Raw genomic sequence first — 24,173 nt, forward strand, 5'->3', positions numbered from 1 at the left:
CGGTATCTTGGTCACTTCTGAGATTTAATCTGGTAGAGATTTTATGGCAGCCCAGACCATTCGAACTGTAAGTTGTTGTGGTCTCTCTTTCCCTGTCCTTACTATGGTTGTGGCCTCCTGCCTCCTTCCTGTTCATGAGGATCATGAACTAGTTCATGGCTAGTCCTGTTGGATGTGGTTCAGTCCAGCAGGATCCAGGGAGCACTGGGCCTTGTTGTGAGGCTGGTGATGCACAGCCATACGTTGGCATAGGTGCCCTGAAGCACAGCTCCTTTGGGGGCCGTATTCAACAAGTTCTTTAGACTGAAATCCATGTGAAGGATCTGCAGAACACTGACTGGACCTCTGACGATTTGTGATCCCGAGGGCATAAATTACCTTTGCTCTCCGAGTTGTTTTAATGCTGCAAGGTCGTCACAGGCAGCAAGCAGTGGATGGATTGTCCATGTCATCATGTCTGCTCTGCAAGTGTGCTCAGGATCCATGCACTGTCCATCCCTAACAGAGGAATACTTACTTTGGATGTGTTAGTAGCCTTGAGGATATCTGCCATTTCACAGCTGAGGCCTCATAAACAGGACCTAATCTGGACTTGAAAAATGAAGGAATCTGGACGTATCCACTGAATGAAATGAACTGAGTGGTGTTTTTATCATTCCAAGAGTAGTCCTGAATCTGTTGTGCTTGAGTGGCAGCATGCTCTGGGAAGTCCTTGTGTGATGTGTATGTGTGTGTGGGGTATTTGTTAGTTTTTTTAATTTGTGTGTATTTTTTCCCCTTTTTATCATATAAAGTCTTCCACAGTTAAAACTATATATAACATAATGTTTTGTTTTCCTCATGCTTGACCAGGGGAGGGATTTAACTCATAGTTTTGGTCTGTGGAACCCCAAGCCATCATCTTTGTTTATGATTTTGATCAAAGAGGCAATGCACAGTTATAAGTGGTTAACTTTGACCTGAGACTTGTGTTTTCAGGACTGAATAAAAGTACTGGACTTTGTTCTTCCTATTCTAATCAGATTTTCATGTTGAAAATGAGTTGTTTTTTTTTTAACCAAACATGAATCATGCCTCATGGAGAAGAAAGGTAAGCCTGATAGCTTGATAGGCTTACATGTAAAAGGGAGAGAGCTTAGGCGGTGTGGTAGGTGAGATAAAGAAGGATATAGCCAGAGCGAAGATAAACTTCAGAGCCTGTCATATCTGTTGATCAAACCGTCAGCACATCTGATTAATTTTCTGGTGTTAGAAATCACTTCTATCAAGCAACTTGACTTTCTTACAAGACTTTTTTTTTTTTTTTTTTTTTTGGAGGGAGCAGTTCTTATTAAGGCAGGTTACTGCAAAACACAGTTTTCAAAGGTTAGGTAATAAAGTGAAGCATACTGGGCAGGACTGGTATACTGAGATGGTTGTACAGCTGATCTTTTTCTATTTTGCTGACCTCTGTGGGTTATTGAAACCTGCTTGACAGACTTCATGTGTCCTTTAAAATATGTCTTTCCTTTTCAGTGGGAAACCTCAGTGGTATCCCAAAAGAATAGAAGTATGTGGTCGAAGGACTGGACAGATGCTTCAATAAGATTTTTCCTTTTACACAGCTTTTGCACAGATGTGTTTCCGTCAGTCCTCTGAGCTGGAGGGCAATGGGAGCACAAAAAGTAGGGACATTTAACTGGATGGGATATACCACTGTAAAAGGAGACCCACAGTGGTTCAGGAGAGTTGACTGAGATGGTCTGTGCTCGGGTTTTCCTGAAGCAGTCTCATTGGATCTGCCAGTCTTAGATGGGCATGAGGAGAACAGCTGGTTTTTATGTTAAATATACTTAAAATATGCTTTTCTTAGCTTCTGTTGTATATCGCTGTAATTGTATTCTATTCCAAAGGTAAGCCACTCCTTTCCTTTCTCAGTGTCTTCTGTTGCACATATTTCAGATCTATTGTGTAATGGAAATGGCGTGTCCCCCCCCCCGCCCATATGGCTGAGAACACGCCTGTCATTGTGACTCGTAGGGCTGCTTCTCTTGTTTAGTTGGAAACAGAACTAAATATCTTTCTGGAAGTCTTTTTGGTGTGGCTGAAACCGAAAAGTGGTTTAGTAAAACAATTCTGGTTTTAAGACCATTTCACTGAAAGTTTCTGCCAGGCGGTCTTGATTAAAATACGCTGTGTCCAGCTGCCTTACTGTGGTACTTGCAAAGGAGTACAAAAAGAAAAAATAAAGGAAAAAAATGTTTAGGATGCTTTTAAAGATGCAAGCTGAGGAGTTTTTCTTATTTATTTTTTTAAAAAGCTGCTTTAGATTCTTGATGGTTTCTTCTGCCACTTCCCTGTCCCACCTCTTCCCACCTTCCTTAAACAGCACCAGAACAATAAAAACAAAAGCTTTTGGTTTCCTGACCTTACAATCGCAGAATGCAGATGGGCTCAGCTGTTTTTCCGTGGTGCTTTAAATTCATTGTTGCAGCATTTGAAACTATTCCAGAGTGTGTGTGGCAATATGTTTTGTTATCGACTGGATGAATGCCGGAACTTAAACGATGAATGGATATCTATTAACTCCTAGATTTTAATTTGCCATAGAGGGCTTGGAAGAATTTATGATATTGAAGCAATGAATAATCAAGAGATTATTTGTATCCAGTGGAGTTTATACTAAATATCCAGTTAGTGAAATGAACTCTTGTTTTTTATTTCACTTCACAGGGAGTTTCTTCATGTTACAATTTTTGAAACATTGCTATTCTTGAATTTTGGAAAGCAGAAGAAAAGGGGAAAACAACAGGAGCTTTTACAGTCAGCAGATTAGGGTTAACTCTCTTCTTTGTCCTTCTCACCTTTTTAGAAACTACAGTAGGAAGAATTGTATTGTCCATTGAGCGTTCACATGTATGTTCAAAGGAATGTGTTCTCCTGGGATCGGGATAAGGGATTGTTACAAGCAAGTTTGACTTCCCTAGATGACAAACAGGAAAAAAATAAATAAGAGCCTTTTGTCACTGGTTATTCTCTTGTCTTATCTCGACCTCCTCTACAGCAAGTCCTTCAGCTTTTACAGACCAGGGCTGCTGCTCCACCCAGCGTGCATTTCAGTTTCCCTTAGGATACACACCTAAGTGTGTTCGTATCCCATATTTGCACCTTTGTTTCAGAAAGGCAGACAGGGGACTTGCTTTGCCTTTGAGGTGTTCTGTCAGGGCAAGTGGAACAGTAACTTTCAGGGGAAGTCCCAGCTGTGAAAATCATCTGTTAAAAATCCAGTGGGATGATGGTCGCTACAGACAGTGATTGAAACACCTGATTCCAATTGCTTCAGCAGCAGTGCTGCAGTAAAATAAAAGCGATCCTGAAGATTTTCTCACGTGGATAATTTGACCTGCTTTAAAAAGTGTTAAAAATCCCAATTTCAGTAACAAATTAAGCGGTCTAGCCACCACTTGAGCCTACGCTATGCCAGGTGGTCTTATCCCAACAGGGGGGAAGGGGGAATAGAAGTGCAGGACAGAGGGTTTATGTGTTGCAGGATAAAAGGCAAGAATTTGTCTTTGTGCATATCTGAGCAAGAGGTTTGCTGGGGAAGGGAGTCCTCTCTAATGAGAAATACGTGCAGCTCTGCTTAGGGAGGAAGAACTGGAAGGAAGGAAACAAGTCATAATCTGAAAGCATTTGTCTCGATGGAGTAGCTGTTTGTGTACAGATTTGGCAGCTGCAGCTTTTCTTGAATCATGGTTTTTATTCCAAGAATTCTTGTTTAATGAATTTCTTACCTTAGTCTGCCAAACTTTGGATATTTATTTCCTACATTGTAGAGAGGTGTGGTTTTTGGTTTTTTTTTTTGCAGTTATATATGGGTTAGTATTTTTTAATAAAATACTGTTTTAATATTTGTTAAAGAAAGAATCAGAGAAATTATCTGTTTTATTTTAAAAATAAATTCCTACTATAATATAATTTTTGTAATTCTTACTAATTAATAGCTCTCTAGGTATGTATTGAAAGGACTCTAATATTAGACTGTGGGGTTCTGAAAAGTCAGAATGGTATTTGCTCACCAGAAGGCTTGGTCTGAGGACGATTGCTGGCAGAACTGGGAATCCTACTGCTGTTTATGACAGTAGCTGCTGGTTTTAGATTTAACCTAATTCTAAGTGTTAATTGTATCTTGAGAAATAATTCAGACTTTTTTTCCATTGTGTTAGGCCCTTTGACAGGCGTGGTCTTGCACTTACTCGGTTTTCACCCAAAGAATGAGAAAGATTGTTTTTTCAAAATGTCCTATGATGACCATTTTCACTGAATTATGGCTTTGTGCTGTATTACGTTTTCTAATTCAAAGCAGGGTAGAATTACGCTGTTCTCTGAGTACTGTTTATAGTTCATGTGCTGTTCAGATCCCCGTGTTGACTGACTTCTGACTTGGAACCAACACATGTGAAATCCTCTACTCTTTGGCTGTCATAATCATGTTTGGTTGTAGGGTTTTGTAGGGTCTTTTCAATCCTAAATTCAGTTTCTCTGCTGTGCTGGGTAGTACAGGAAAGCTGCCATAAGTGTGTGGTTCATAGTTTCTGTTGCTGGTACAGAGTCTCATTGTTCTTATTCATTTATTAATTACAGCAATATGACTGTTTCATGTTGAAACTGTTTTATATTTAGTTTAAGACATTCATTTTAGTGGCAGCAGGAATTAATATACAGCCTCTGTATGCTAAAAGATTTCAGTAAGTGTCTTTATGTGGAAAATATAATGTTAGTGTTTTAATTGCATACTATCTAAGATTTTTTTATTTGAAGATGTCATGCACACAGTAAGTGTACACCAAGACAGAATGAATTGAATTAATAGCAGGCTGTATCACAGGAATTTAAAGAAAGAAACTGCTTGTCAGAGTGAAAGCAGCAAACTACTTAATCAGAATCAGTCCAGCTTTCTGAATGTCTTTGTTCTGTAATTATTTTGAGCATATCAGTGGACTCAATGAACAAATGAAGGTGGCTGTATTAACAATTCCTTAAAATCAGTCTTGCACTACCGTTTAGTTTGTTTGTTGGGCACTTTTTCTGGTAAGTAGGGTAGCCTCTTCCTACTTGCTCTCTATTGTTAGGGAAAATTGAGCTTGACTCTACATGTGAAATAGCTGCTCCAACACATTTTCCTATCTAGTATGCAAGGTGAAGTTCCTGTGTACTTCTTAGTCTGGCATAATTTTTAGAGTTGCAACACTGCAGTCACTTTCTAAAAATTAAAACCAAATAGTAAATTGACAGCGTGTACAAAAGGCTGTGATTCAGTGTACAAAAGATTTTGTTTGCAAAGTATACCTGGCTTTTTTTTAATCAAGTTTACCCTTTCTAATGAAGGACAACTTAAGCCACTATTCTGTACTACAGAACTTTATTACATGAATGGAAACTTTTCACAACAGGGTGGGATTTACAGAGAAGAATGATTGAGGTATTGAAGAAAACAATCTGGGGTTAGAAGCATTCTTACAAAGAAACAAACTACTCAGGAGAGAAATTTGAATTGTTAGAATGATGTAAAAGTGTTCTTGGGAATTTACATTGGAAATGTGCAGGCAATCCATCTGGATGTGTGTTACATCTGTGACTGTAAGCTATCTCAGAGGATAAGGATGATTGGCAGTCATAGCTTGAATTTCAGTACAGGTCTAGCTTTTATTTCATAACTCCACGTGGAGCTTTGACACGAAATATGTTACTACTTAGCCTGGCTACATGCAGCTAATAATAGTGGTGCAGCCATAAATTGCACTCCTCTGTGGTTCAGGTTGTAAGCAGAACTTTAGAAAAGTTGTAGTCAAAAAAGGGAAGGGAATGGAGTGAGAGGGAAGTGTCTGTAGTGGCAGGGTTTTCAGTTTGAATTTCCAGCCTTTTAAAAAGGTCTTGTTTTCTTCTTTTGTTTTGTTGAGAATTAAAAATGTTATCTTTTTCACTTACAAATACACTGTTCACTTGAAAGTAATAATTGTTTATATATTAAGAGGAGGTGATAAGTAGGTGAAGTTGCAAGTTGTATGACCTAACCATTTTTCTTATTACTGTGTTGGGAAGGCCTTTCCCCCCTCCCCCCCTTTTTTTTTTTTAAATACTTTTCCTGAGGAGGACTGCATATGACAGTGGATCATATTTTTCTCTGGGTAAATCAGGAAAGAGCTAAAATTAGCCCTTCAGAATTCATTCTCTTTATTCCCTCTCAAAGCTGAGGAAAGCTTGATACATAGTGTTTTACAGGTTTTGAATTGAACCCTTTAATTCATTCCAGTGTCTGTAACTCTTTTTTGTTTCTCTGTATAATCTTGCAGAAAAATGGTTTCCATTGATGTGGATAGTTTCATGCAGGTATTTCCAAAGCAGTGCTGTCCTGCACAGGTTGGAAACTCCATGTAGTATCTCTGAATTTTTAAGTCCTGATTCTCATCAGACCAAGACACAGACACTGCTGTCCCCCGCTCACAGGTTGAGCTGCAAGAACAGTAACAGAGATGAGAACAGGGAGCAGCATAAAAGTGACAGCCAGAGAGGTTGCCAGCCTACACTACAAGTCCACATGGTGATATGGCTTATGTTCAGTGTTAGGTGACTCAGTCAGGTATGAATAAAATCAGGTGTACTTGTCAGCTGAGCTCCGCCTGCCCAGGAAGAGCCAGGTCAGTCTTGGACATCCCTCAGAGCCAGGGAGACTTCCTCAGAGGTTATGACTAGCTGGTGACTTCCCTTTTGGTAAGCAGGCTTAGTCTAATAACTTAAGTCTTTTATGCTTGTCTTCTTAAATTATATGGTATTATGGTTTAACCCCAGCCAGCAACTCAGCCGCTCGCTCATTCCCCTTGGGTGGGACGGGCAAGAGAATCAGAAGGGTAAAAGTGAGAAAACTTGCAGATTGAGATAAAAGTAGTGTAATAGGTGCAGTAAAAGCCACCTGTGCAAGCAAAGCAGAAAAGGAATTCATTCACCACTGCCTGTGGACAGGCAGGTGCTCAACCATCTCCTGGGCAGCGTCTAATGGTGACTTTGGAAGACAAATGCCATCATTCCAAACTTCTTCCCCTTCCTTCTTCCCTCAGCATGCCACCATATGATACAGAATATCCCTTTGGCCAGGTGGGGTAGCTGTCCCAGCTGTGTCCCTTCCCAATTTCTTGTGTACCCCCAACCTTCTTGCTGACAAGGTGCTACGAGAAGCAGAAAAGGCCTTGGCTCTGTGCGAGCATCGCTCAGCAGTAACAAAAACATCCCTATATTATCAGCCCTCTGTTCAGCACAGATCCAAAACACAGCCCCATGCCAGCCACTGTGAAGAAAATGAACTCCATCTCAGCCAAAACCAGCACACAGGGTAACAAATGAGGAGAGAGCAATACAGGACTATGATGAGGCTGACTGCCTGCATAGTGTAACAGTGGGAATAGCTTGGGTTTGCCACTGTTCCGATGAATAAAATCTTTACAAGTCACTGATTGCTGTAGCAGCTTTGCTTCTTTCCCACCCTGTGGTGGAGCCTTGGAGGGTTGATGAAGTGTGAAAGAAGGGAGGGGAAGCAAAGGGCATTACCAAGCCAGATGGTGGTTACTGGTGTTGAAAAATCTATTACCTGGCATGGCAGGAGCCAGCAGGTATCGAGCTGGGCCTCAGGAGGAGGGACGGCTTCAGGAGTTACCAGTTATAAAAACTCTACTCTAGTGCTGTGTTTTCTTCAGTGCACCAGTTTCAGAGCCTCTGTGTCTGCAGTTTAGTCTTTGCTTCCATCATATTTTGGGGTATCACCATGAGCTAATTAAGCTGTTTGTGTGGCTAAATGGGATTAGTGAAACATCTTCGTTAACCCTTTCTTTGTTCTCTATTTGTTTATTTTTAATCCAGATCATTTTCACTGATCCTATTTTGAGTGGGATATCACAAAGAGTGTTTTTTTCCAATGACACAGAAATTCTGATATTCTGTGCTTCACTGTCATTCCTCTGCTCTGTGCAATCCCAGGGCTGCCCTAAACTGGTGGTTTTGGATTTGTAAAGTGCCTAGTGAAATTATGTTTCTCTATGCTTTTATATTATTTACATTGCAAAATACAATGGGATTCTTGTTGTTTTGAAGGCTCGATGATGTTGGGAAGCGTATTGGCCTGAAACTTCTTGAAGTATTATTGGTTTTTTCTCCTTTTCCCTGAAATTTTGTATGTTTATGGATTTCATATGTTGTATGACATTTTCTGAAAAATAATCTTGTAGTTGTACCTGTTTGATTGTTGTTTCTGCTTTAAATCCAAGGCAGCTGAAGGTTTGTAGTCTGTGGGGCAGCTTGCATCTTGATTTTTGTAGAGGTTTTTGTGTGCTGTGGCAAACCTCTGAGTGGTAAATGTGTATGTGAGGATCACCAAATGTATTTGAAAGACCTCTTTAGTCTTCAGCAGGCAATACTGTGTTCCATTAAAAAAAACCCAAAAGATCCTCTTACATGGAACTTGTATAAAAGAAAGAAATTATTTACAGAGAAATTGTGTTTAAAGATCTCTTTACTGTAACTCGGATAAGTAAGGGAAGTGCTTTCTAGCCATCACTTCTGCTAGAGAGGAACCTTATGAAAAGCATGATGTGATGATAGCAGTCCTTTGATAGTTGTTAAGTGTGGGGACTTATACTCAGTCTGAAATTCATGAGATGCATCATATTTTTATCAGTTTATCTTCTCTTATGTCTTAATTTTCCCAGTTGTAGACTATAACTGCCCATTTCTGCTGATGGTTTTGTCTTCTGTGTTTGTTAAACCTGCTCTTCAGTGTCTTTGATCAAAACCATTTGAATTAATACTGAATTAATCAGCTAATTCACACAGAGACAGATCTCAAAACCTGGAATTATTTTTGCCTGCTGGAGATGTGTTGGAATTGGTATTTTGCTGGAGCAGTGTGTTTGTGTTTGAGGCTTCTAACTAATCATAAATTTAGAAATTCAGGGTTAATTGCTTTTTGACTCGGGATGGAAGCAAATACTGTTTGTGTGTTTCCTCCCCATCCCCTTGACTGGTGGCTGTTTAGTGACAATCACTGGCTGCTTAGTGGGAGAAGAGAAGGGAGAGCCCATGCAATGGATGTGCTGATGCTCGAGTTCCCATCAATTTTAATGGCAAGATAATAGAGTGTCCTGGGGTTGCACAGATCACCTGGGTTGAACTTTCCAGGTGTTGGTGAGCTGTCCCTTGATGTTCCCTGCTTTGTTATCTTTGGAAGCCAGCATGGCCCAGTCTTAAGGTCCAGTAGTTTGCAGTATTTGCCTCAGTACTGAGGCACTCTGGCAAGAGTAGTATCTGTGCACCAGTTGGAGTGGCTTGATGGACTGCAGGAAGGCGCGGAAGCGTTGCCTTGTGTTTCTGTCCGGACCAGGACTCTGTGGTTTCCAGAAATCAATTTCAGTACTTTCATTAAATTACAGACAGACTCCAACTCTAAAAAATGTAAGTGTGTGTTGGCAAAAACGTCTCTTGGGAGGAGATGGTGTGAGGCTACTTAAAATAGATAAACACCCATTCATCACCCATTCAGTGTTTGCTAGGGTTTTTTTTTTTAATTGGAAGGAAAGAGCAGCATCATGTATTTTGTAATATTAATCATCTTGATGAAAAGGGCTTCACGTCACAGATTTTCTTTTCAAAATATGCACAGCCATGCGCATAGGTGAACCCAGTGATTGTAGGGTGTGGTTTCCAGGTTCCAGAGAAGATTTGACCGTCAGATATTTTCTCCCTTATGCATACGTGGAAGAAAAAGAAACAACCCAGGAACAAAACAGCTCAGTAAATGTCTAAAGTTTTTCCTCAATTATCTAAAAGTTGACATTACATCATCTGCACAGATGTAAATATAGAAAATAGTAGGTGTGTTAAATCTCCTGACTTATTTTTAAAACCTTTTTACAGAGGACTGTCTTTACTTCAGTCTATGTTTGTGTCAGTAAATAGAGATGTGACATTATGTCCGTTTTTCTTTCTGGGAGAGTGGAAGTTTCTTTAAATGCTTATTTTCATCATGATTGTTTTTATCTACTGTAGAAATGCTGTTATCTTTTCTGTCTTGGACTCTGCTCTTTCACAAGGTAGTTATATTTCAGTGAAGCTGTGTTCTGTTTTTTCCTAACTATTCCCCTCCCTGTACATGTTTCAAATTTTCCCAAACATGCATTTTTCTCTCTCAACAATGATATTTTTGAGTGTTATTGTTGAACAGATTAATAAGTAATGTAGCTGCATGGTTTTGTATGAAAATCAGCTGAACTGTTGCTTTTTCAGACAAATAGAAAAAAGCAATCCCTCCTTCAATTTCAGTGCTATAAACCAGAGAATTAGCAAAATAGGTGTGAATATTTTGGGTGTTGGGAGACCTGTCCTAGGTCCTGATTCAGCGTAAGTTTCCTGTTTGAGGTACTATTCAAGATTTAATATAAACAAAATCCAGAATTACATGACTTCTCATCTGTCAAAGGAGTTCTTAAGCGTTCAATGTAGAAATGAAGTTGTGTTAGGTGTAATGTGTTTGTCAGATTCTGTATTGTGGATGGGCAGTGTTATAACTATATCTGTGTATGGCTGCTTTGTGGAAGTAAGTGTTGTACCAAATAAAGGGTCTAACTTGGCTTAGAAATTGGACTTCAAGTATTACTGTAATAGTACAGAACAAATCTGACCAATTCTGAAATCAATTTCTATTGCCAAATAATTGCTGCACGTAAGAAAACAAGTGAGGAACTGAAGTGTATTTTCTCTTTTGTCAGTGTTGCTGAAATAGTTCACTTTATTTAGAGCGTATGATTTCATGCAATTGTGCCTGATTGTTAGTGCAGCTGTCAACAACTGCATGCTTATTTAGCTAATTGCATTCTAGTAATGTAACTAAGCTTATTTTAAGATATGCAGTTGTGTGCTTTTTTTTTTTTTTAAAGCAACTGCTCACGCTCAGAATATTTACTGCATAAAGTTCTGTGCTGTCACACTGAACCGTCATCGCTCTAGAGGAAATTTAAAAGCTTCTGAACACGACTGTATCAGCCAATCTAGTATATGGATAGCATCTGTGAAAAGTTGGGCCATGCTGCTTAAATTCGTACAGTTCTGAGGGCCTTGAAATGGTCTTGTCTTTGGGGTTAATTTCATCATCTGCTCTTTGGGAATATTTTATACTTAACATGTAAAACTTTAGTTTCCCAGCAACCAGTTCCTATTGCTGCATTGGTATTCTCATTGTGTGTACAGGATCGATGAGCTTCTGCTGCATATTGATCATCTCCTACAAGAAATATGTACATAAAATGGGAAATTTGTATAACTTGTATATGTATAAAAAACACATTAGGAGAGTAGACTATCTTTTATGCATGCTAATCCTGGATATTTGTATGATTTTTACTGGTATGTGCTAGCGACGTGATGACAGTCAACAGTATGAAATTTATAATGCAGTGTTGTTTTTATTTGTTATATAGCTTTATGCCAGTATATACAGGCCTCTAAAACCCGAGATGGTGGCAGCCGTTTCATTTCAAGTGCAACAGAAGGTAAAGGAAAAAGTGTGGGGAAAAAAAAAAAAAGCAAAATTCTTTGTTCATCTGATACTCTCTTCATGGACGTTTATGTGGTTCTTGATCTTTTAACCTTCTAGACTCTCTCTTCACAGCTAACTTCTTGCAATAGATGGTGAATACCTTATTTTCCTAAGACTTGAAAACAAAATTAAGCGATCTCATGATGTCACTTGTATGTCTATCTAAAAGTTGCATCATCTTTGCATCTTGTCTATTTGTGCTTTTCTTCAGTCACAAAATTCCACTGAAACTGAAGCTTTAGTTATGTTTGAATGAGAATCTGAAATATGTGAAGAGTGGCTTAGAGAATTGCTGTCATGGCCACAATCTCAAGATTGTCACACTTAGGAAAAGCACAGATACTTAATGACAGAACTGTTACAGTGCTAATCCTTGCTAATATCTGCAGTCTGACTATATGCTAACGAACTGTCTTGCATTTTCTGTTTCTCTTAAAAGGAGTGTGTCCTTAATTCACTTATCCTCGCATCTACCTGCTGATGTCCTGCTTTTTGGCCTTGTTTGAGTTTGAAAAGAGAATGAAATATTTATTTCTGTTTTTTTCTTTCATCTGCAGGGGAAAACTTTGAACAGACTCCGTTAAGACGCACATTTAAATCCAAAGTTCTTGCTCGCTATCCTGAGAATGTTGAATGGAACCCTTTTGACCAGGATGCAGTGGGAATGGTCAGTATCACATAATGGCTTTTGTTTTTAAGACAAAAACCTACTTGAACAATTGAAGGCATTAATCTCTGTTCTCTTTGACAAAAAAAGTGTGAAGTCTGCTATGGATTGGAAATCATGAGTTTCTCTGGATTGGGCAGACTCAAAAGGCCTTTTCATTTAATTAGGGTATATTTGGGGGGAAATGAGTAAGTCCCTAGGAGAGTTTTTTTTGTTCTCTTACAATTTTTTTTTGTTACATTCTGGAAAATTAATAGAGAAAGAAATTAGTCTGCAATGAATGAATCTCTTTTTTGTGCACGATTTTTCTGTTTGATGGAATGTGGTGCAGTTTTTTAATTTAGATAAAATATAGTACTTTTCTCTGTCAGGTTTCTGGTCTTGGTGACCAAAATACTTTCCTTTAGTTTTTTAATTTAGATAAAATAGTACTTTTCTCTGTCAGGTTTCTGGTCTTGGTGACCAAAACACTTTTCTTTATCCGAGATTGTATTTTGTTATTTTATTCCCATTGAGGCTGGTAATGAAACGGTTCTGAGTTTCAATAGAAACTGCATGCAGTTCCTTTTGTTTTTCTGATTTAGATTTGTATTCCTGTATTTTGTAGAAATGTAACACTTAATAGAATTTAAAGTGAAATGCGATGGCAGTCTGTGGATTCTAAATCTCGTTTTCACCAGTGCTTCTGGAGGCAGGGGAAGAGAAAAGCGTGTTTTAACGGGTATTATCTCCCCTTCTCCCTTTTTTTTATAGCTGTGTATGCCTAAAGGGCTTGCTTTCAAGACACAAGCAGATTCCAGAGAACCTCAGTTCCACTCTTTCATTATTACTCGTGAAGATGGCTCACGGACATTTGGATTTTCTCTCACGTTCTTTGAGGAGGTCACTAGCAAACAGATCTGCAGTGCAATGCAGACGTTGTATCATATGCACAATGCTGAATATGACATTCTTCATACCCCACCCACAAATGACAAGGAGAGCTGCAGCAGCACGGGAGACTGCAATGGCACCTCTGTTTCAAAGCTACAGCGTTTTAACTCCTATGACATCAGCAGAGACACACTCTACGTCTCAAAGTGCATTTGTCTGATTACTCCGATGTCTTTTATGAAAGCTTGTAAGAAAGTGCTAGAACAACTTCACCAAGCAGTGACTTCACCTCAGCCACCACCGCTACCTTTAGAAAGCTACATCTACAATATTCTCTATGAGGTCCCTCTTCCTCCAGCAGGGAGGTCATTAAAGTTTTCAGGTGTTTATGGACCAATTATCTGCCAGAGGCCAAGCACCAGTGAACTACCATTATTTGATTTTCCAGTTAAAGAAGTTTTTGAATTGCTTGGAGTAGAAAATGTGGTTCAACTCTTTACCTGTGCCCTCTTGGAGTTTCAGATACTGCTTTATTCACAGCGTGAGTACTTGGGTTTTGTTTTCTTACCTTGTAGTTGTGCTGGCACAGGATCTTTTCATTCCTTGAATCCTGAAAACCACACAAACAACAGAATAGCTGCATTAAAGTGGCAAGAGCATGCTAATGCAGTCTGGCTGATCTGTGTGCAGGTCTTAATGTAAAGAAAAGAACTAGAGTTGCAAAGAAAGTGTTGCATTGGCTTTTGCTGTTAGATGCCTAAACTTAAAACTTTGGGCTTTCACCTAATCTCCTTTATTGATGGGTTGACCGATCCCTTTATTGTTGACTCTAGAACTGTGCTGTTGGATAGAGGAATATACCTTCTTCCATGTTCCCCTCTATCTGCTTAGTTGAATTCCTTCCTCTCTGTGCCAAACTACACATGTATTTCAAGAAGATATGTAGTTATATAGCCCCTTCTGAAGAAGAGTTAGTGGTGCAAATATAATCTTCTCTTGGAGTACCTAATGTAACAGTTCAGTTGTTACTTTGAAAGATAATTACCTGAAAAAAGTTTTGTTTGGCTGAATTAAATCCCAAATCTCTTCAAGGTCTCTTAAGGCCTTGAGACAGTTATTGCTGAAGCCAGGCAGCTGAAGCTTGCTTTGAAGAGGATAGGCAGCAACTAGGCTGAAATAGCATGTGTACCAATTAGTGAGTAGTGTGGGAGTGCTATCCATTTTCTATGTTAAAATTTGTGGATACTGGCCTTTTTACTATGCATCCTATTACTCTAACACAGAATATGTGGAATTATGCCAAAAGATAATTTCTCTACTTTTTTTTGTCTCAAGCTGAGTAGCATTAATCCAGACCCACTCCTCCATAATGATGTGGTTTAAAATAGACAGACTGCATTGTGAACACTGTTTTGTAGTAGTGGTAAAGGAGCCTAAAAGACCCCAATACAAATCCAGGAATATGGTGTTACTGAAATCTGTTTTTGATGTTTTCTTCCATTGAGATATCACAGAAATATGTAGAATACAAATGGCAACTATTTATAAAATATAACCTGCAGTTACTAGCAGCCTCCTCCAAACACGAAGTACAGATGTTTGTGTGTTGAGATCTGTCTATAGACTAAAACCAAAAATGAATTTATGTGCACAGTCAAGGTCATTAAAAGTGTATAATGGCAGCAGGGTGTCATGTCACAGTGTTGCATTGTATAAACACTGTGAATTACAGTAGAGAAACTGCACAGTAACTCAGATACAGTCAAAAAACCTAATTGAATTGTATAGTGGTCTTGGATTTAAAAACCAAATTACTTTGCTTATTGTTCATAGAAAATCTAGAAATACTTGTCTAGAAGACAAAACTTCCTTTGTGGTTTCTCCAGAAATGGATCAGGTGTTTATATGTTTAAGAGTTAGGGAGAGTTTGTTTGTGTGGATATCTGTGTCCCATCAATGGAGGATTCAAACATCAGCCTCTTCCATGTGAAGAAGAGTGAGGTCCTGTTGGCCTGTAGTGGTACCCAAGATCTCCTCTGGCAGGATCAGGTGTGCCTGGATGGTGGGAAGCTCTGCAGGAAAAGCAGTGTGTGCATTGCCATGTGGGAACAGTTTTCCTGGATCTCTTCTCAGGCCATCCTGTTATGGGTACTCTTTCCTCCCAAGGTGGAGCTCAGCTCACTCCAGGACTAGTCCTCTGTATTCTGGGTTCTCTTTCCAAGTCATATTAATGGGTTCAACTTTCAGTCTTGGGCCCTTTCCAAGTGTCTGATCAGTGGCTAATTAAAGAAGCTTAAAATAGCCCTGGAACACTTGAGTTTCTTGTTTGTAGGCACAGACATTTGGAGTTCAGAGGGACCCATGATCAGTTAGGACAGTGTCTGTCCACTGTTCCCCTGCCTCACCCCAAGCTTTGGCTTGGTTGGGCTGTGTTGTACCTTATGGAAGTGTCTTGTCTCTCTATCAAGTTGTCACCTATAGTTTTTGGCTGAAAAGTCTTCTTTCAGTAGAAAAAGAATTTTAGTTATTTGTTTGCTGACTTACAGCCCTCACTTTTGGTGAACTAGCTGCAGCAGTGCCTTCTCAGTAATAGTAGCTGATGTTTTTTGACACATAGCTTCTCTTAAGTACTTTCTGAGGGATTTAATCCCTGTGCCTTTTTTTTTTTCTCTTGGGGAGTTTGTTTTTTTTCATTTGTTGTTTGTTTCTTTGGTGGTTTTTTTTGTTTGTTTATTTTTTTGTTTTGGTTTTTGTTTAGCTTTTTGTTGTTGTTGTTGTTTTTTAACTGGAACATGCTCCCAATATGTTCTAATCTTTCATCAGTGTGGTTGAGTTAGACCTGGTTTTTGCTGTTTGTAAAAGAGGGAAGATTGAAGGGAAATACAGGTGATGGTGCACTCAGTTCTGAGTGGTATCAGAAATTGCTTTACTTTTGTAAAGGCTTGTTCATGGTCTTGCATGCACACCAGCGTGAGGTCTAGATTGTTCTTCAGAATATGAATATTAAATTTTTTAATGTCCTTTGGGTTTGTTAAATCTCTTGGTGCTCAGACCCATGACATTTGAGGTGATCGAGATAATTTCTTGTCCTCCTATGTCAGATGAGATTATGATATTCATTGGGTGGATTTAGATTTAGAACACTATGTGTCAGGATAAGAGGTATTGTGAGATTTACTTAAAAAAACCAAACCAACAACAAACACACACAAAATAATGAAACACCACCAAAATAAAAACCAAACCCGAAAACTCTTGATGGTCCGGGTTGGAACAAAAAAAGCATGACCAGCAGGTTGAGGGAGGTGATTCTCCCCCTCTGCTCTGATGAGACTGCACCTGGAATACTCTGTCCAGCTCTGGGACCCCCAACACAGGAAGGATATGGGCCTGGTGGAGCGAGCCCAGAGGAGGCCATGAAGATCAGAGGGCTGAAGCACTTCTCCTGTGAAGACCGACTGAGAGAGTTGGTGCTGTTCAACCTGGAGAAGAGAAGGCTGCAGGGAGACCTTCGAGCAGCCTTCCAGTACCTGAAGGGGCTGCAAGACAACTGGAGAGGGTTTTTTTACCTGAGTGTGGAATGACAGGACAAGGGGGAATGGCCTCAGAGCTGAAAGAGTTAGATCAGATATTAGGAAGAAATTCTGTACTGTGAGAGTGGTGAGGCACTGGAAGAGGTTGCCCAGAGAAGCTGTGGATACCCCATCTCTGGAAGTATTTAAGGCCAGGCTGTGGCCTTGAACTTAGAGCAACTTGGTCTAGTGGAAGGTGTCCCTGCCCATGGCAGGGGGGTTTGGAATGAGATGAACTTTAAGGTCCCTTCCAACGCAAACCTTTCTATGGTTCTGTGACTCTAAATTTGCTGCTGAGTGCAATGCTTTATGAAACAAATTGTTTAGCATATTAAGCTGCAGTTAGTCCTTGGAATAGGAGGAACTTCACTTGGCAGCGAATGTGTTTTGGTTTAAGATTCCTTTGACATGTTTCTGACTTGATGCCTGTGGAAATTCTTCTTTTGTCCCACTATATTGGCACAGCCTGTGTGTTTTGGATTGGTGTGAGCCAAATGGAGAGAATGAATACCTCAATTCAACTGTCCTCTTGAGAGACCTGTCTCCCATTTGTCAAATGTTAGAGCCATGTAGGTGCCTGTAAGAGAGGGAAGAATCTGAAGCTGCTACTGGTGCTGAGCCAGTGCTGAGGAACTGTGGCAGAGAGATAGTGGTGCTGGAGGCCTGCAGCAGTGCACTTACCAGGTTATTCTGTGGGAGCTGGTTTGCATTCCTGCAATTTATGTTGCTCTTGTATCTGTGAAATAGACTTATTCTTTATCTTGGAGAGCACCTAGAGCTCTTCTGCAAAGTGGGCACTGAGTTGACAGCTGTGAAATCTACTTGGAGGTGATTTTGCTAAACAGCTTAAAACAAAAAAATGGAAAAGTGTAATGCACTGCTGCCGCAGACTGTGATCTTGAACAGTTTTGTTTGCTGGGTATTTGCTGTCTGCTGCCATTAAAGTACAAATGAAGGGGTTTTTTCTGCTTTGCTTTTGAATCATTCCTCCCCATCTTTGTTTCACTTCTTTAAAATTATGTTAATTTGGGAGATTTAAAGTATTAGTTTAATTTCTTTGCAGTCTTAGTCTTGTGCTACCTCTTATATAGAACACTTTCTTCTTACGCCTCCACTGATTTAGGAAATTTGCTGATTGGTGCAGCCACCTTGAATCAGCCTGTCAGACACAGAAGTGAACACAAATAGGAAGTACTTGACCCACTGCTTCTACTAACCACAGTAGGTTCTTACTGCAGTTACAGGTTTTTTGAAGTTACTTGTGAGTTATTTGACAAGTACAGCAGTATTTCGTTATGATCCATGAAGTAGGAAGGTTAAAAGGAAAAAATATTCCAGAGTGTGATCATAAAATGGTTTTAAATTTGGCCAAGTCAGAGAATTTCTGTAGGCACTTGGCACTTCTCTCTGGTAGAATGTAAAAATGGAGAGGTGAAATCATGGTTTTTACGGCTGCCACCTTCTTCCCATCCTGCTCATTCTGATTCAAGAACAAGAGCAACACCACTACTGAAGTGCTTCTTTACTCTTTTAGTTTTTTTGTTGTTATTTTAAAATCTCCTCTAATTCTTTGTTACTGGAAGTGTGCTGCTTGCTTCTTTTTTAAATGCAGAAAATCCTCCATACCCTTTCAGGAAAGGTTATTTTGGTTTATGTTTGTAGGCTTCTTGCCTTTGTCCTTGGCTTTTGCCAACAGCTCCTGACGTGGACAGGGCCTGCAGAATGCAGTCATTGTTACTTGCAGGCTGCAACTGTGCAGGCCAAATAGTTGGGAATGGCTTAAGCCATGTGGATATCCAGGATCAGAGAGCTGCATCTGTAGATAGCTCAGTGGCAGGGGGTGGCTGCCCAGTGGATAGAAATTCTGAATTATTGATGTTACTTGGTAATTAATTTGAAAGGCTAATACTAAAGTTAGCTTAATGACAGAGGGAGAAGTTGTATTTAAATTAGCCAGCGGGATTAGACAGCGGGTTTTGTGTAGTAGGAAAACACTGTTTCTATTCTGAGACTTGTCCTTTCAAATAAACAAGCTGAATGCAAACCAGCTGGGATGTTTGTGTGTCTATGGCTACATTTAAAGTTCCTTTTATAACTGAAGAAAATAGGGTATGGAATAGATTCTTCTTCTTCCCAAAGCTTATCATTAATTCATCACTTCCTTGCAGTCAGGCTGTGATTAAAGCTGAAAACCCAAAGTAGCTGTGGAGGCAGAAGCCGGTGTCCAGGCAGAGTAGGAGAGTGTTGCTGGTGATGTTCATTGATTGTCCCCTAATGTGTTTCAGTTCAAATAAGCTTTTGGCAAAAACTTTATAAACTGTTTAAGCTGTTCTCATTTGTTTTAACTGGGGGCTCCTCAGGTCATAGGAGTTCTACTGCGGGGCAGTGACAGGTAGCTCCATGCAATGACCTTTTCCACTAACACAGTTTGATCTGAGAAGAAAAAATCCAAAGCCTAAGTTGCAGAATTATGACTGATGTTAACAAAACCCATGCTGAGTTCCTTTTGGGTTGTGGGATTCTTTGCAGACCCCAAACTCTGCAAGTTTGTCCTCAAACAAAATCAGTCATGAATGCCAGGAACTGAATTTCTCAGCCCTTTGTCTTCTGCTATCTGAAGTCTGAGTGGAGGCTGGCTAAAGGATAGAATCAAAGCCATAACCTTGGGAAGTGCACAGTTAAGCTTAATTTTTCTCCAGAGTGTTTAGAACAAATGTTATTCTTGCAGTTTTCATCTCCCCTCTGCAACAGCATGCGACAGCTTCAGAAACCTCAGCACTTGAGCCTGTGCATTCAAGTGTCTTTTCCAATTTCACAGTGTCTCTAGTTTTATGAACACGTAAGGAGAAGACATGCATACCCCACACCCCAGCACACAGGTTACTGATTTTTTTTCCCTGCCTCTATTTCCCTTCCCTTTGCTGGCTGGAATTGAGTATTATCTATCCTATGTTTCCAGTTTGTGCTCTGTTTATAGTTTGACTGAAGATGGGAATTGTCCTAGTCCCAGGAGTTTGTTTTACACTTTTTCCAACCTGGCAGCTTGAAAGCAGTCTGCCTATTTCAGCAGTGGTATTAGAACACACTCTCTGAGTTCATCTGGTGTTGCCTCGCCCTTTATGGTGCGTAGATACCAAAACCCCTTAAGTCTGTAGTTATAGGAGGAGGGTGAGGTGTTGACCTAGCATCCTGCAGTGTGAACTGCTCTAGCCACCAACTATTAAATAAAAAGATCTTTTGACATGCTGCATAGGTCCATTTAGCCCTGCTGTTGAATTCTAGGAGGAGAGGAGTTGTTTTTACATTGTACTGGGGCTTTGGTCATACATTGCACAGGATAAACGAAGCTGATCCTTTTTATTTTCTGCGTAGTTATTTCAGTCACACTGTTGGGTTGGCTGCTATACAGCATGCTTTGCAGACATTTAAACACTCTTTTAAAAAATGTTTATCTGAGAGATACCAGATGCCTTGGGTTTCATCCAAGGCTTCCATAGAAAGTCATAAGCACAGAGAAAAGAAATTATTTCCGATGTGTTTCTTAGCTGATTACAATAGTGCTTCTGTTCTCAGACTGGTGTTCCTGGTGACCCCGGTATAGGTGACAGAAAGTGACTTAGCATGCATGAAGACTCAATTTGCTCATTTCCATATGACTTGTGAAATGACCTACTTTGCCTTGAGCTCTCTTTGTTGTTTCAGCAAATGTGCTGGGTGTGCAGGTCTGGGCTTTCATTAAGATGCCACTCAGCTAGTACTGGGTTTTGTGGTTTCTGTTTTTAAACAAGCTCTCATGTCTTTAGCTTAAATTAATTTACTTAAAAATATTTGTGAAACAAATTATTTTTTTTCTTGATCTTTTTCAGATTATCAGAGGTTGATGACTGTGGCAGAGACCATCACAGCACTAATGTTTCCATTTCAGTGGCAGCATGTGTATGTTCCTATCCTTCCAGCGTCCCTCCTTCATTTTCTAGATGCTCCAGTCCCTTACCTCATGGGCTTGCACTCTAATGGGCTGGATGACAGATCTAAGCTGGAACTTCCTCAAGAGGTGAGAGGAGCTCATCTTGATTGGTTGAATATTGTCCATCACTATGAGGGAAGTGAGAAATGAGCCAAAACACTAGTGCTAACTCTTAACAGCTACTGTCAAGTTGTTGCTGGCTCTGGTTTGGGATTGGTCTTTATTCCTTGGAGATGCTGAGGAAAATCTGGTGAAATAGATAAAGCCTGCTTTTGGAATTGTGTGCTCTGATAAAATTAAACTGTAATTTTACAGGAATTGATGCATTGGGCTTACAGAAAGAACATTTTTTTTTTTTCTGCAAAACTTAGCCCTGTAATGCTGGGAAGTGCAAGGAAGTGCAGTGTGAATTCCCCAGCTGTGGCCAAAAGGCCACACAGCTGCTTCTGTGAGATGGTGAGTGAGCAGAGAGCTCTGCTGGCTTCAGTGCTGTGCTGGTTCCTGCCTGCATGGAGTTAGGCTGGGTTTCACTGCACTGAATTTCTGAGCTGGGGTTGGCTTATATGGACCCAGCCTGCCAGGTGTCTGCACAGAACTGTTTCAGATTTTCTCCAGAACGAATGTTTCAGTCTGCAGCAAAATGTCAGCGTACACTGGAGCAAACTGATGCTAACTGGGGTGGGGCTGAGGAAGTCCTCCCTTGTAGTGAGGCTCTGGTAGCAGCAACACCTGTGTAAAGGAGAAACAAATGGTCTGTAAAGGTTCTGCAACTCGTACATGGGGCTGGGACTATGGTCAGACTTTACAGAGGTTTTTTTCTTTTTATCCCATTGTTCGCTTCACAAGTACTCTTTTGAGGGAAGTGCCAAGACAGTTTAAGAGCTGGTTGTGAGGATCAGGGGACCAAAAGTGGCTGAAGGGTACCAAAGGTACCAAGGACCAAAAGGCTACCCAAGGTAGCAGAGGAAATATCTGGCCCCTGCTACGATCTGCTCACTTGGAGGTGTAACTTTGCAGGAGAGGAACTGGGTAAACCATGGGAACACCCCACTTAGAGGCACTGGTAGGATTCTCTAACCTCTGCTGTTTTCTCTGACTGTTTTCTTGTATTACCATTTACATTTCTGGGAAAGCAGAAGCGTGTCAGACACAGGGTTTCGTGGTGGTGGTTTTTATTTTCAATATCAGGCAGTGCTGCAACATAGCTTGACACAAAAAAACCCTCTTTTTAAAAAAGCTGCGTGAAATTAGACAAGATATTTTTGTGAACCTCCAGTCTGGTCTCCATGCCAACACTGCTCTTTTTCTCAAATCCATATGCTGGTAGTTTTCATTTGTTTTTCCTGGCAAGTTCAAAGGAAAACTTTTTTCAAACTGTGTTATTTTTTTATGAAAACCGAAGTATTTAATCTCTTGATTTCCTTCTTCTCTCCATCCCCTCCCCCCTTTTTTTTCAATGGCGTAATTAATAACACAATAGTGTATGTTCTTGCCATGAAAACAGTTTGTTGCTTTGGTTTACTACATTTTTACAAAATTTTGGCTGTACTGACAGACCTAATTAATGTAGTTAGTACACTTTTTGGAGAGAATAGCTGATGAAGTAAAATGTATGTGTGGATATGCATGTTAATATGCACCGTGGATGTTTTCACTGTTACCACAAGCTTCTGAAAGACTGCCCTCCTTTTATAAAGAACTTCCTCATTTTAAAATCACTGTAATACTTCCAACTAAATGAACTAATTTCAACTTCAAATAGCTATTTCAATTATTTAAAAGGTAAATAGTTTTTGAAGAGTTTTATGAGCTTATTTTTGAGGTTTTTAAAGGAAGACAGTTGATCTATTTTTAGATGTCAAAAATTAAATCCAAGTACTATTAAAAGATAATCTGACACCTCAGTTTACATTTTGTTTTAGAGGTATCCTTTTATGAATATGGAGGAGTAGATTTTTAATAGCACCTCACAGAGATCGGAATTGTCTGGGAGGGGAGGACACAGAGGACAGGTGCAGCAGCAGCGTGCCTCTGTGGTGGAATTTGCTGGAAGACTTGTCCTTCTGAAGCTTCAGCTTTTCTCGGTTTTATTTGAAGAGTGAGCTCTTAAAACTTTGTACATGATGAGTATGACTTAGTCTGAGAAATCCCCTTGGCAGTCACTGCTGAGTAAGGACTGTTGAACTCCTCAGCACTGCGGGCTGGGAATGTAGTTATGCCACAGACATGGACTTGAGACTTTAAGTCTCTTAGTAAATAATTAAGAAGTTATCCTATACCAATAGATTGGCTTATTCGAGATGCAAAGTAGCCTGGGAAGAACAAGAGCTCACTGCTGTTGAGACTTTCATTGTAGAGAGTTTGCTTGAAAAAACCAACTAACCAACCAAAAAAAACCCAACCAATCAAAACCTCACAAAACAAACACTCCCCCCACGCTCCTGCCACCCCAGCAAAACCTGTGTTGCAAAAAGAAATAGATGTATCATTTTAAAATGTAAAGCAGAATTCAAAGTGCATGCTGGTCTCACTGTGTGAAATTATTGGTCAGTGTAAGCATTTCTCATATTAATAATTTAATCAGTCATCTTTAATATAGTTAACATTGCAGATTGCAGGTTCGTCTCAAAACTACTTTGCTTTATGATTAGGGTTTCAGATACCCTTCACTTTAAGTGCCAAAGGAGCTCTACACTTAATTCTTGACAGAAACTGCCAAGGAACATGAATAATGTGTTGTTGTAGAACAGCAGAAGAGGGCATATGGTTCCATTATTTGTACTTCAATAAAGACAAATTTATCGTCAGTGACAGAAGGGATATTAATATTTAACATTGCTTGTCTCTAAAGTTTGGAATGTATATGAACCTTTATGAAATCATCAGGGTTATATGAGGAACTCCTCTAGGCTCCTGATTCATACATACAGTGAGTATCAGAATTTTCCTCACTTATTCCAAAGGGTATATAAAGAGCTGTTCTGTGTTATAATTTACTCTGAGTTCTGCAAAAAAATTTTTTTTCATTGTCTTGGAACTGCATAAACTGCATCTCTGTTGCTAATCTATTTACGTGGATGTGTGGGACAGCTGCTGTTAAAGAAAGCAGTGTCTAAATTAGACAAGGGCCAAAGAGGTGAGCTTTGAGAGAAAATCTAATTAGTGCTTCTCAGTTGAAGGGCATTGTGGAAAAATATAATATTGCTGTTTAGCATACCATGGATATCTCAGTGTCACTGTAGACTTCTTGATTTTGGTTTTATAATGAAGTTTTAAAAAGACTGATTTGTCTTGCTCAAAGGGTTTTAGGCTAATACATGGGAAAATACTGTCTGTCCCAACTTGGGTAGGTTTGGCTTGGCTTAAGGCTTGCACACATATGCCATAAGGCTTGTTTTGGTTGCTTGTGGTGGCAGTCTCCCACATTTGGTCACACCTGGTGCTTCAAGGCAATGCTTTCTCCTGGGAGCAGGGAAA

General features: G+C 39.8%; 1 protein-coding gene across 5 annotated transcripts in view; it reads left to right on the forward strand.

Annotated features, from left to right (window-relative positions):
• DENND5A (DENN domain containing 5A) overlaps nucleotides 1-24,173 on the forward strand; it is a 68,547-nt gene that overhangs the window by 7,664 nt on the left and 36,710 nt on the right. For 3 of the 5 annotated variants that reach the window (XM_032690296.1, XM_032690298.1, XM_032690294.1), the window contains exons 2-5: nucleotides 11,499-11,570; nucleotides 12,175-12,284; nucleotides 13,038-13,698; nucleotides 20,596-20,783. In XM_032690296.1, coding sequence (XP_032546187.1) covers nucleotides 11,499-11,570; nucleotides 12,175-12,284; nucleotides 13,038-13,698; nucleotides 20,596-20,783 — 1,031 coding nt within the window. The remainder of the gene's footprint in view (nucleotides 1-11,498; nucleotides 11,571-12,174; nucleotides 12,285-13,037; nucleotides 13,699-20,595; nucleotides 20,784-24,173) is intronic. The other 2 variants (XM_032690295.1, XM_032690297.1) reach the window with 1 other exon arrangement.

The sequence above is a fragment of the Chiroxiphia lanceolata genome, chromosome 6 (genome assembly GCF_009829145.1).
Source record: "Chiroxiphia lanceolata isolate bChiLan1 chromosome 6, bChiLan1.pri, whole genome shotgun sequence".
NCBI lineage: Eukaryota > Metazoa > Chordata > Aves > Passeriformes > Pipridae > Chiroxiphia > Chiroxiphia lanceolata.